The 13197-nt window shown below is 36.8% G+C and overlaps 1 protein-coding gene across 2 annotated transcripts in view; it reads right to left on the bottom strand.

Annotated features, from left to right (window-relative positions):
• The window catches only part of ABL1 (ABL proto-oncogene 1, non-receptor tyrosine kinase), a 172958-nt gene that overhangs the window by 3461 nt on the left and 156300 nt on the right, over window positions 1-13197 (bottom strand). For both annotated transcript variants that reach the window (XM_031954848.1, XM_023494307.2), the window contains exons 5-10: window positions 7070-7154; window positions 6267-6444; window positions 4644-4828; window positions 3477-3629; window positions 2566-2655; window positions 2136-2297 (exon numbers count right to left, since the gene is read on the bottom strand). In XM_031954848.1, the coding sequence (XP_031810708.1) occupies window positions 2136-2297; window positions 2566-2655; window positions 3477-3629; window positions 4644-4828; window positions 6267-6444; window positions 7070-7154 (853 nt within the window). The remainder of the gene's footprint in view (window positions 1-2135; window positions 2298-2565; window positions 2656-3476; window positions 3630-4643; window positions 4829-6266; window positions 6445-7069; window positions 7155-13197) is intronic.

Raw genomic sequence — 13197 nt, 5'->3', positions numbered from 1 at the left:
GGGTGACACTTGTCTCCTTTTCTCCTCATTTGTTTAGGTTAAAACACAAGAGTCCCTTCTGACATCATTACCTGGTCAAGTGAAAACAATGACAGAGCCAAAACAGAAACTTAGAACCTATTACCCTCAGATCAGTCAACCATCTGAATGTTCTAAGTGGCATAATTTGGAAGGGAAGGTGTTTCGTGCCATAGAAACATACTGACAATGAGCTATTATGCTCTAAAGACAGAGGATGACCTTTTTAAATCTTCAAATTGGCATGCTTTAAATATGAATAATGGTTTATAATAAATATATCTGGCGTTTTCAGTGTCCTCATTTTTGAATACAGATATACTCACTAACAGGTCAACTACTAGAATAGCCCAACTGCTAGCACTTGCTAAATCTAAATGGAGTTGCTTATATACTCATTTACCATAAGTCAGACAGCATGTCAGGAAAAGAATCAGGAGAATCTAAGTGGTGACTACAACTTTAGTCTGATGTAGAATCAATGAAGAAGGGAAAAATTCTAGTAAAACATTTTCAATGCTGATACTTGATGCTCTTGGCTTTCACACTATCCTTCCATTTGACCTTTATCTTTAAGTGCACCACTCTAATGAACCACATTTCTTATTATGTTGCTTTTCATCTTGAACTAAAGTTCTAATACATTGCTTCATCATGGCATGGAAGAAGTTCAACTGGTGTCAATGGAACACAGATCCAATGTCAAGTTAAAAAGGCTTGAGTATGTTTGGGTTTCTTGAAAGCTTGTAGAATGGGAGGATCAACTTGGCTAAGTTACTGTCCAAAGGGATGGTCACTAAGAGATATATAATTTTTGGTTATACTCATTTATTAAATTGTCTACTATGACTTGGAGATAATGTATATCCACAAATATTCATATCAACAAAATCCGAAATCCTTGACATAGTAATTGGTTAAGAGTTTTCATGAAATTTTTTTTCCCCAAAAGCCTTTCTCAATCAAATTCAAAATTAATAAGTAAACATATATTTATTAGGTTCCTACTATACACATGCATTTTGCTTAACACCTCATGTCATGATCCTAAAAGGATAAAAGCTGGCAGTGAGGGATGCTGAGAATGATCATTCAAGATCTGCTTTGCTTATTAATATTCAGACAGAAAATTCCTAATCTACTCTAGTGACTTAAATCACAGACACACTCAAAATCATAAGACTCCCTAATATCCCAATCCAACCTCCTATGATGCCCTAAGGAATTACAACAGAAAGGTACTTTTCTCTAGGAACCACAAAATACTATGAGGGGCAGAATGGTACAGTACTGAGAGCCCTGATGTAGTGGAAAGGAGAATGATTCTGGGAACCAAGCTCAAATCACAGGTCTGACATTTACTAGCTTTGTAACATTGGCAAATTACTTAATTTTCCCACTCCCCAACTTGTTTTCTCACCTATAAAACGGGGACTACTATTACTTATATTATCTATTTCAAAAGACTGTCATGGGGAAAGCCCTCCATAAACCACAAAACACTATACAAATGAATTTTTTCACATCACTAGTTCTATACTAGTGATGTGAAAAAACTCAGTTCTGTACTAGAGAGTTTTTTTTTTTGGGGGGGGGGGGTTTTTTTTTTGGGGGGGGGGGGGAGACTGGAAAAGGAGTAGGGAGTTGATTTGGTTTTCTTTGAGTGAGCTTTTCATGTCAATGTTCTACCTACAATCCCCCTTTCATTTGGGTTCAATATTTATTATTGTTTTATCTGCCCTGGAATGGGAACCACAAATGCTTTGAATAATAGATGAAAAGGTGGATTAGTTTCTCAGTAGATTTTATAAGCATCTCTGCCTCTTTGACCGAACTAACTGCCAAAGTCAATTGCTCTTTAATGATTCCCAAAGGGAGAAGGGGTGCTGTGGGGTGATTAGCTTTCTGTTTTCAATGGGGATCCTTCCACTTTCAAAAAGAGAATACTCTCTATATTTCAGGACTTGCTTCTCTCTCCGGCACCTACTAGAAATTTAAAAGACAAGAACAGATTCTCCCTTTTACTTTTCATCTCTATACATGTGACTTTGGAAGCTTCTAGGAACTTAGGATCTGCACACACCACGGAAGGCACAAGGGCTCGTAGCATATATTACCTTCTCCCTGACTCCTCAGATGAGAAGTGTCAAGCAGCTCGCTGGTGTCTTTATTTTCAGCAGCTCTCCTAGATGTTCTGGTCTTAGTTGGCAATTCTGGTGCCTGCAGTAATGTACTGACAACACTTCGTACAACTTTCTTCCCCAACTCTTTTTCCACTTCTAAAAATACATGAAAGAACTGTTATTGGCAACTGTATTGGTCTTATTTTTGTTTTTTAAATCAACAGTGTTTACTTATGAATTATTATGGAAAAAACTGACGCTGAAGAAGAACTTAATCTCTTACACTGCCCGGTAAAACTCAAGTGCCCTTGTGGGTCTCAGATAGCATCACCATGCAGGGCGCACAGAGAACGCCGCCGCCCACCTCCAGCCTGCGCACTGCCCCCCAGCCTCCCAGTGACCCTGGCACAGCGCCACCCGTTACCGTCTGAGATGCTGGACTCCTGAAACATCGTTTCAAAGGCTTGGTGGATTTCAGCAAAGGAGGGCCGGTCAGAAGGACTCCACTGCCAACCTGGACAAACAAACCCCAAGTTAAATAAACTTTAATAAGCAAACTCTAGGCTATTACTGAGCATTCTAAATGAAGAATGGGAACTTGAAAGGAATAGTCTACTCCCATTTTCAGGCAGCCAGAGGATGCTGAACTGCATAGGGAGGTCAGACCTGGAGTCAGGAAGACTCCTCTAAGTTCAAATCCTGCGTCAGCCACTTCCTAGTTTGTGACCCTGTTTGCCTCAGTTCCCTCATCTGAAAAATGAGCTGGAAAAGGAAGTGGCAGACCCCTCCAGGATCTCTGAGAAGAAAATCCCAGATGCGTTCACAAAGAGTCGAGCCCTATTTAGCACGACATCACAGGAGAGGGATATTGTCCTGGCTCTGCCAAAAACTCACTGAGAGATCTTAAACAAGTCACTTCCTCTCTGGAAAAGTTCCTCACTCATAAAAAGAAAGGATTAAACTAGAGGATCTCTGGATTGCTTTTTAGCTCTAATTGCTAAGACTAGTTTCTTTTCCAAAAAAAAAAAAAGAATAATTTTATGTTGCCGCACTAACTGGAAACTTGAAACCCCGATATAAATAGGGAGAAATATATACTTTTAAGATCTCAGATAGTGCTTGATAACTTGTGATTCACATGTAATACACATACAATAAAGATATATTAATATATAAAAATAGAAATATTTTTATTACTAAGAACAAAATTCCCTGGAAATAACATGGCCAAAAGACTCTGCTTCTAACCTTTCACATATATCCCTTCAAGAAAAAATTTCAGTTTGTCCGTTTGGTTAAACAAAATCTTTCTTGCTAAGTTTGTAGAAAACTCACATGCTCTCATGAGTTCATAGACTTTTTCTGGACAGCCTTCTGGACGCTCCATGCGATAGTTTTTTTCCAATAATTCATACACTTGTGACAGATCAATTCCAGGATAAGGGGACATACCATATGTAGCAATTTCCCAAAGCAAAACACCAAATGCTAAAAGAAAGAAAAAGGAAAACAGCTAAAATTCTTAAGAGTTAGCTGTGACTATAATCTGTACAGGAGAGGCAAGGACTATGCTCAAAAGCAGTTCAGATGCTTAACAGACTTTAATAAGCTTCTTTGTTCACCAAGACCTGTGACACAACAGGGTAAAATCACACTACTTTTCAATTTACTCAACATCTCAGACTTGAATGCTCTGAAAGAATTAGGATCTTTCAAGTTTTATTAAAGACATAATTAAGGAAAGTCACAATGGATTAACCAATATATAGTCTCTATAAATACAAATCGTTTTGGCACTACACTACAATGGATATTCACCTGCGCTGGGAATCAGTGTTCTAGTCATTTCTACAAACAAGTCAAGGACCTTTGTGATCCTGGGCAAAGCAGGCTCTGGATTTCAATTGAGACCTCTTAAGGTTCTGTCTAGTTAAAAAATTCTAAGGTCATGTTCTGAAATATTTAAGTTCAAGACTTAGTCAAAGAAAGTAGTGGAGACCACTCTATCTTATGGACATCTATGCCTACATAAAATAAGAAGCTGCAAATCAAACCTCCTATTAGTGGCAATTATAGATAAGCCAGTCAAGATCTGCCACATGACAAACTGAAAGGCAACATCCAAGAAAAATACTGATAAGCACAGACGTACTGGTCATGAGGTCTAAAGTCATGCATATCACAACTATCATGCCTAGTCTAAATGCCATATTTTGAATAAAAACAAAAAGCTGGTAAGAGAAAAGACTGCAATTTATATTCAAATTACTTTGGAAAAATAAATTCATCAATACATCAAATAACAGGAAGGACTGCTTCTCTTTGGAAGAAAAGAGAAAGGGGAAAAAAAAAGAATGAAGAATAAAGAGGGGGAAAGGAAGAATACAAGGTATGTAATAGAGAAAAAAGAAATGAGGTAGTAAGAAAGAGAATGCCATCCAGAAGGTAAGATGGAAAGAATAAGAATGGATTTATTTTTAAAGTAAATATATGAGTTCTTACCCCAGACATCTGACTTAATGGAAAACTTATTATAAGCCAGGCTTTCAGGTGCTGTCCATTTGATTGGGAACTTAGCTCCAGCATGGGCTGTATAGGTGTCTCCTGTCATTAACCTGCTCAAGCCAAAATCAGCCACCTTCACCAAGTGGTTTTCTCCTACAAGGCAGTTTCGGGCAGCAAGATCCCTAGAGAATACCAAAATCAGTCCATTAGAAGTTCTGAATATAATTTCAATTTTGGTGACAGTTGAATAAAAAAGTTTAATAATGGTGATCAAAAACCATTTGTTTTCTTTGAAACCTGTATTATCTTATTAACTCTGACATTAGAGAAAATTCCTATTGAGACTCCCCTTGCCCTATCTACATTTTAAATGCATTTTATTCAAACTGCATTTGTCAATTTTCTCTTCTTCAGTAATGCTTGCCCAGGTACATCTCAAAATCTTTCTCATTTGTAATCTGTCTCATCTTGCCTCCTGATTCACCCAGAGAAATTTCAGTCTAACATTGTGGTATATAGACATTAGCCACAAAATCGTACAGCTATCAAAATAGAGGGATGAAAAGCAGCAGCTTATGAAGATAACTGTTTAAGATAGCATGGTCATCAGCAATCATAGAGAAATTAAATGCAGAATAGTTTAGTTTAATAGGATTTTGGTAAAACATTTTAGGTGTGCCTGAATGCAGAGGGTACAAACTCAGCAGTGCAAGGAAAATCAAAAGTCAAGAAATCTCAATTTGCAGCATCAGAGAGTTCACTTTCCTGAGTGATAGAAGCATTTGAATCAAACTCCCATGTAGCATAGAAAATATGTCTTATAAGGAACTGCTAGTATTTCACACATGATACTCTTATTCCTCTCACTATGAATCTCATGTAGTTTTCATACTTGAGTTAATTGGGGTAAGAGCGGTTTGGAAAATGTGGCGGGAAGAACATCTTGAATAAAACAGAGCTAGCAAAGCCCATCAGGCCCCAATTCAGGCTGTGTCATTACTTTGCTAGGAAGCCATTTCTACTGGCAAAGAATGCAAAGCACTAACATAATTACTGCACATTCGAAGGTCAAAACACTCCAGCCTTAAACAGCAAAGAAGCTTAATTCAAAGATACATACAATTCAGACCACAGCAAAACACTCCTGAACTAGATGAGAGTAAGGTGATTGGATTTATAATAAAAGGGAAAAAACATAAACACTGGCCACTCACATGAGTTTGTTTAAAAGCAATGCTGGTAGCTCCCAGGAAGAAGTCATTACTGATGAAAGCTGTGCAAAGGAACAATGTGTACTCTATTTCATAGAGAACTATGATTATTAGGAGTCAAGCTTTTTATGAATCTTATTTAGCATACCACTTAATCCAAAATGGCTCAGATTGAATTATCTATGCCCCTGTGACTAACCACTAGGATCCATTCCTTTTCTGTACTAAATCCTGGTTATGTGCCCCTAAAGATTGTAAAATCAAAAAATTTCCATATGCCTTTATTTCAAGGTTCAATAATCTGCCAGTGCCAAAGTTAGAGCCTGATTCTTAACATCAAGAGAGTGAGAAGCTTTGGAAAGGAAAGTTCTGGCTCTCATGCTGAGATTCTAAGTGGTCCAGCTCCTACCTGTGGATGAAGTTTTTCTTCTCCAGGTACTCCATAGCTGATGAGATCTGAGTGGCCATGTATAGTAGCACAACTGCATTCACCTCCTGCCGATTACATTCTCGTAGATAATCTAACAGATTCCCATAGGTCATGAACTCTGTGATTATATAAAATGGGGGTTCCCGAGTACAAACCCCTGTGAAGTAAGACATGAAGTACTTCAGGCTATTGCTTTATCTACTTCTCAGAAAACATAAAAAATGCCTGGCCTTAGGGAAACTGACTTCTGAGAAACTTTTTGACACCATATCTACATTGTGACTGCAAGTTCATCTCTAATGAAATGGGTGTTTCTACTCTCTTTCTTTCTCTAAAATATCTTGGATATGAAAGGTACCACAAAGTTCAGAATGGAAGAAGTAGCATAAAAAAAAAAAAAAAAAAAAGAATTAGCAGTAAAAAGTTAACCTTAACTCAAGCCTCCCCACGTAAAGATAGAATCCATAATTACTTTTATCAGAAGATTGCTTTGACCCTCACAATCACTTTGTAAGAGAGGAAAGAACTGAAAAACTCTAATGTTTCAACAGTCAATTTTTAGATTTGCATTCCCTGATTACTTTCAGATACTAGCGCAAGTAATAACAGATTAGCAGACCAAAAAAATACCCCTTGCTTTCAAGTGTTGAATGTTGGTAGAGAATAGCTGTCTGGATCTGAAACCTTAACACGGTAAGCAGCTTATCTCTTCTTTTATGGCACCTGTATCAGCCCAGAGGGTTTAATTAAAAGTTCCTCTGCTTGGTACTTCTCTCACTTACCTAGTAATTGTACTAAGTTAGGGTGTTTGATCTCTTTCATTACTGCAGCTTCTTTCAAGAACTCTTCCACCTCCATAGTATCTTCCTGCAGAGACAAAGAGAAAAAGTTTCAACAAGGAAAACGTACAGGAGAGGAAAGGGGTTGGGAATCTGAGCTAGCTTCACAGTTAGTGTAAAATGGAGCTCTGAGTTGCAGCTGTCCTGGGACTTCCATTCTTCATAAGCACATTACATTGATTTGCTACTAAATGTGCACTGTGCCTGCCAATCTATTTTACTTCCTTTCCCAGGGCTCACTCTTAGCATGAATGCTTTCCCCTCCCTCCCTGTGACACTGAGTTTCCCCTATTCACCTATGCAACAAATACAAGTTAGTGTCTACATGCTCAGTGACTTGCTTTCTATGGCCACTATGCAAAATGTTTCTACAACTGTATGGCATTTTGCTAGGATGTAAGGTCATAGTAAAAATGGAATCAGATACAAGATCAAATCAACCAAGAAATAATGGACTTAAAATAAAAATAAATTGAAAGAATCTAACATGCAATTCCCTTGAGGGAAAAAAAAGCAGTCTATTCTCAGGGACACAAAGTGGTACTGCATACAAAAGGAAAAGATGACATACACAGAATGTGCTAGGACGCATCACGGGATTCTTAATGAAGCAGCCACAATCATCTGTCACAGGACTGAAAACTGGAAGGAATGTGAAAGTCCAACTTCCTCACTTTACAGATGTAGAAAACAGAGACCGGAGTAGGGAGACAGCTAATCTAAGATAGAGTAAGTGGGAAGGAGCAGCTTGGGGACTGAAGCCTAGGCCCTTTTCTTCCAAGTTCAGGATGCTTTTTCATTCCTACATTTCCTCAAAGAAGTGACGTTAGCCAAAGAACACAGTATTCAGGGTTAGTTGGGGCCGAGGGCATGCTAGCCATTGCTTCCTGACAGAGAGATGGGATATGCTGAAGAAGATGAACCAGTCATCTAAATTATGTGAGGGGAGTCCAGCAGGTTTATACAGTAGGGTGAGGTAGAGAGAAACACTTTGAAACAAGTAATGATGTGCTTGAGAAAGCATATGGACAGTTCATGAGTGTAACAGAGATCTCTGCCTCAGTCTTCCAGCCCAGATATCAAGTCTCTAACAAACCAGATTCAGGCCAGGATCAGAGACTCAGCCACCAAGGAGGATGAGAAAAAGTGACAATGCCTCATGCCTCCAACATCAACAAGGGCCCTCCTCTAAACCCCAGGGCCTAGGACATGAAGCCTCTAGACCCTTCAACTTGCGTAGAACCAAAAATAGCTGTGGATATAATGAATAAGGCAATGATGTCACAGGCTCCTCCACCACTTCCAAGCCTACCCCGGACTGAGGAGCTGATGTTCTTATTGAGAAAAGTCAGAACACCAACCATTCTATATTCACAAACTTCCTTCTCTTCCTCTTTTAACACCTGTGCTACAGAGTTATAAGCTTCCTAGAAGAAACTACTTTCCCATGCCCACATTCCTATTCTCTCAAACCTTCATCATTATTCAGACCTTCTTTCTCTGTGCTCCCTATTCTGCTCTGCCTTTCCCTTACATTGTGCTTTTGGAATTGCTGATTCTATCATTAACAAACTTTTCTTCACTTTAAACCCTTCTTCTTATGTTCCTTTGACCTTCTTGTCCTCATGGAGTTTGGGTTCCCTGTGGAAGATGCTGCATCCCTGACTGTTTTCAATAGTACTAGTATAATTCTCTCATCCTATCAACATACTGTCCATGAAGGAAGGAATAAATCTTTATTAAGTGCCTACTATATACCAAGTGTTGTGCTAAACATATTACAAACATCTCAGTTGAAACTCATAATAACCCTGTGAGATAGGTAATATTAGCATCATCCCTATTTTATGGTCGAGGAAACTATCCACCCCAGTTTCTAACTTGGGCTAAGTAACTTGGCCAGGATCATACATCAGCTTGGAAGTATCAGAGGCTGAATCTGAAGTCAGGTTTTCCTGACTTAGCTTAGCATTCTATCCACTTGCACCATCAAGCTGCAACTAAGAAGAGACTCACTTCATGCTTCTTATTACCAATGCCATTGGGTCTTTTTCTTTATTGCCAATCAGCATTTTTCCTTCCTTTGAGGTTTACTCCACATTTCTGTTTCCATCCTATCCTGACCTCTGTCACAATTGTGAATGGTTACCTCAGTCAGTCTCCCTTCTTTCTCAAGCACTTTATTATCTGGCTGATAGTCTTTCCACCTCAAGCTACTGTCCTCACAGCTGGGGTCCCTCCCCATGCTGAAGTCCCTCCAAATAATTTGGGGTAATAGTTCAACTTCCTTAATATATCATTTCTTCTCTTCCTTCTCACCTTCCTTTTCCTCTCTTTTCTTCCTTCTGTCTCTATCCTTAGCTCATTATTCACTTTGTAATCCCATCAATCTGACTCTGACCCTACTTGCTCTATCCCAAGATATTACAGTTGCCAGTCCTCTATTTTTGTAAAGTCAATTTCTGGATTACCCCTACTCTCTACTTTATCTGTTTCTACTTTCATGCTATAGAACACCCCTGGAAGAAGTCACATGAACAAGTCAGTGGGGCTATTACACATTTTTGATGACAATAATGAGAGCAGCTCACATTTACCTAGCACTTTAACATTTACAAAATATTTTATATAAATGATCTTGCTTAACTTAATAGTATTTAATTTCAAATATATACTCATTGTATAGGGCAATACTTTGATTCTTTTCAGTTTCAAACCCTCAACCCAACTACAATCCCACTATGACTGTCCCAAAACTTTCTTTCTGTCAACTCATCTGCACAATCCCCCCCCCCTCCCCACTCCCCCCCACATTTTTTAAAAAACCACCTTTCAATAGAGGACTTTACCTTGAAAAAGACCGTCCATGAAAATTACTTCTCCTCCCCTATTTTATGCCCAGAGATCCTTTCACCATCATTTTCATTCTCTCTTTTATTCTATTTTCTGATGAGGAAATGGTTCTTCTTGCCAAGGCCAATCCTTTTACTTGTGTACCTAATCCCATACCCTTCATCTCTTTTGGATGCTTGTTCCCTTTAAGTATCTTCACCCTCTTTGTAATTTTCACTGGCCTAAGTTTTCCTGGGGAAATCCACTAGGTTTTCTTGGGGAAAATAAGCCTAAATCTTTCCCATTATTAAGGGAAAAAAAAAATCTGACATTGCCATTCCCTCAGGCTATCATCTTCAATCTCTTTTCTTTCACAACTAGACTTCTAGAAAAAGCTTATTATCATTTCCATTTCCTCACTTTCCACTCATTTCTCAAATCCTGGCCACTTAAAGTTTTCTCCAAGGTAACCAAATTCTTGAATTTCTATGACCTCTCTACTATTTTTGACACTGTTGATTCTCATCCCCTCTAGATACTCTTCTTTTCCATCATTAATGACATTTTTTTCTTCTACAAAATTGCATCAACTTTAATTGTGCTTAAAAATGAAGCATAACTAGAGACTTGTCAATCTTCTGTAACTTAGTGTAGGACATTGAGAGACTAAAACTTAAAAACAACTTATTACTCTGTAAAAAAATAGTGCTATATACCTAATGTCAATTAGACATAGTTGGTAGTCTCTGTGTCAGATCACACTGGGAAAGAATTATTTCCAGGCTCAATACCACTGGCTGTTTAATTCTTCTGAGTCCTTTCTGTTCCTTAAAATGCTCAGTAGACCATATAGTTTTTGGCCCAGAGTGCTTTGATTTACCAGGGTGACACTAATGTCAAAGGCATAAGAGCTAATGCTTGCTACAATTCTGGAAGTTAATGCTATTCACAAAATGAAGTGGGGATTTAAAAATCTTGCTAGGTCAACATTATGCTCTAAAAGTAATTCTGAAATGAAACATTTCTATTCCTTTAAAAAACAAAATAATAGGCTACAGAGTAATAATTTCATGTACATCATTACTTCTTCTAATTCCTTTCCTTTTTTAAACATCTATAACACAGATTTGAGAAAGATAAAGGAAGAGCATACTATGACAGGTAATTCTGTTCATTAAAAAAATTAAAGTGATCCTCTGTTTAAATCAATGTGAACTTGTCTCCCCCTTCTAGAGTCAGAGTAAGTTCACTTAGTATTTTAAACCAGTAAGACAGCAAACTTCATTTTTTATCAGAGACACCTTTGTTTCTGTTTAGTTATGTTTATCAATATTCATTTTTTAAAATTATTTAATCCTTTTGAAGAAATTTTTCATTCATAAAGTAAAACTAGCAATTCAAATTAATTAAGGGAAAATAATCTGAATAAAATCTTTTTATCATAGAGTATTTTAAAGGAATGCCATTTTATCCTTTTCAAGTACATATTAGACATTATAATTAAATAAATCCAGCAGAAAAATAAATTTCCACTCAAAATAACCACAGACTCCATAAAGTATCTGAAAGAAAAACTATAAAAATAGAAACAAAGTTAAATTTAAATAATTGAAGAAAAATTAATCACTCATAGTTGGTCTATATTACTATGATGAAAATTATAATGCTATCTAAATTGGCCTGTAGATTCAGTGCCATACCAAACTATTTTCAAGAACTAGACAAAATATTAACAAAATTCATTTGTGGCACAAAGGGTCAAGAACCTTTTGGGAAATAATGAAAAGTACGAAGAAAGGGGGCCTGGCCTTGGTAATACATACATAACAATGCAAAAATAATAAAAATTATTTGTTACTAGAGAAGACTTGAACAATGACACAAGCGCACATGTGCATACACACACATGGAGACACACACACACATGTACACACTCCATCCAGAAACAACCATAAATAATAATATTACGTTTGATAAACCCAAGAACACCAACTACTGTTTGACAAAGGTTGTCAAAACTTTTGTCAAACTGTCTTCACGTCAAACATGAAACAAAAGTCCAACAAAAACTGTTAGGAAAATCAGAAAACAATCTAGGAGAAATTAGGTTTAGATCAATGTTTCATACTATGTACCAAAACACATTCCAAATGGATACAAAGCTGAAATAATATAAAAATATTTGTGATACTTTTATATACAATATCTTTTACAACTATGGTCATGTAAAGAGTTCCTGATCAAATAAGGAAGAGAGGCCCAAGAGATAATTAAGACAATCTTAATTACATAAAGTTGGAGACTTTTAGTACAAACAAAATCAGTGAAGTAAGAATTAGAAGTTAAACAGTTAACTGGGAAAAAATATTTCTAGGATATTCTTCTGATAAAGATATGCTATCCAAGATAGAAGGTGTTCCAAAAAATCTTAGTGTAGTTTTAAGCTTTGATACCTTTAACACATATATATTAAATATATATGTAAATAAGCAGGCAGATATATAGAAAATGGTTAAAAGATGCAAACATTGTTTTTAAAAGAAGAAGTACAAGTTGATTAACAAGTATATGGGAAAAAAAACACCTATGAGATCACAACTCAGGCACATCAGACTGGCAAAGGACAAAAAAGAAAAATGACAATTATTGACTGTAGGAATATAAAGAGGAGGATAGGAATGTTGATTGGTAAACTGTTAAGTTAAACTTGTTAAGTTGTTCAACAGTTCTGGAAAGGAATTTGGAATTACACTGAAAATAAACTAAACTATACATAGCCGCTGAAACAGGATTATACCCCAACAGAGATCAAAGAGATGGAAAGGACTCAGATGCAGAAATATATTTACAGAAGTAGTTTTTTGTTTTTTTAATAGCGAAAAAATAAAAAAAACAAGGTGGGTACCCCAAAATTGGGGTATGGCTGAATAAACTATGGTACAATCAATAAAATATTATTGTGCTATAAGAAATAAAAGGTGAAGATTCAAAGAAACCTGATCAATATAATGACCAAACATTCTAGAAGACTGATGATAAAGCATCTCTTAGTGATGGATTACAGGTATAGAATAAGGCATAAGTTTTTGGACAAGACCAATGCAATGCAAATTTCTTCTGTTTTACTATCTTTATTTGTTCTAAGGGAGGCCTCTTAATGAGGGAGGAGGGGAATATGATGCAGGTAGTGGAGGAGAATGATAATAATAATGCAGAAAAAAGTTAATGAAATATAAAAA

This window comes from Sarcophilus harrisii, chromosome 2 (assembly GCF_902635505.1).
Source record: "Sarcophilus harrisii chromosome 2, mSarHar1.11, whole genome shotgun sequence".
Lineage (NCBI taxonomy): Eukaryota > Metazoa > Chordata > Mammalia > Dasyuromorphia > Dasyuridae > Sarcophilus > Sarcophilus harrisii.
The sequence above is the reverse complement of the archived record's forward strand: the minus strand, read 5'-3'. Positions and strand labels throughout refer to the sequence as shown.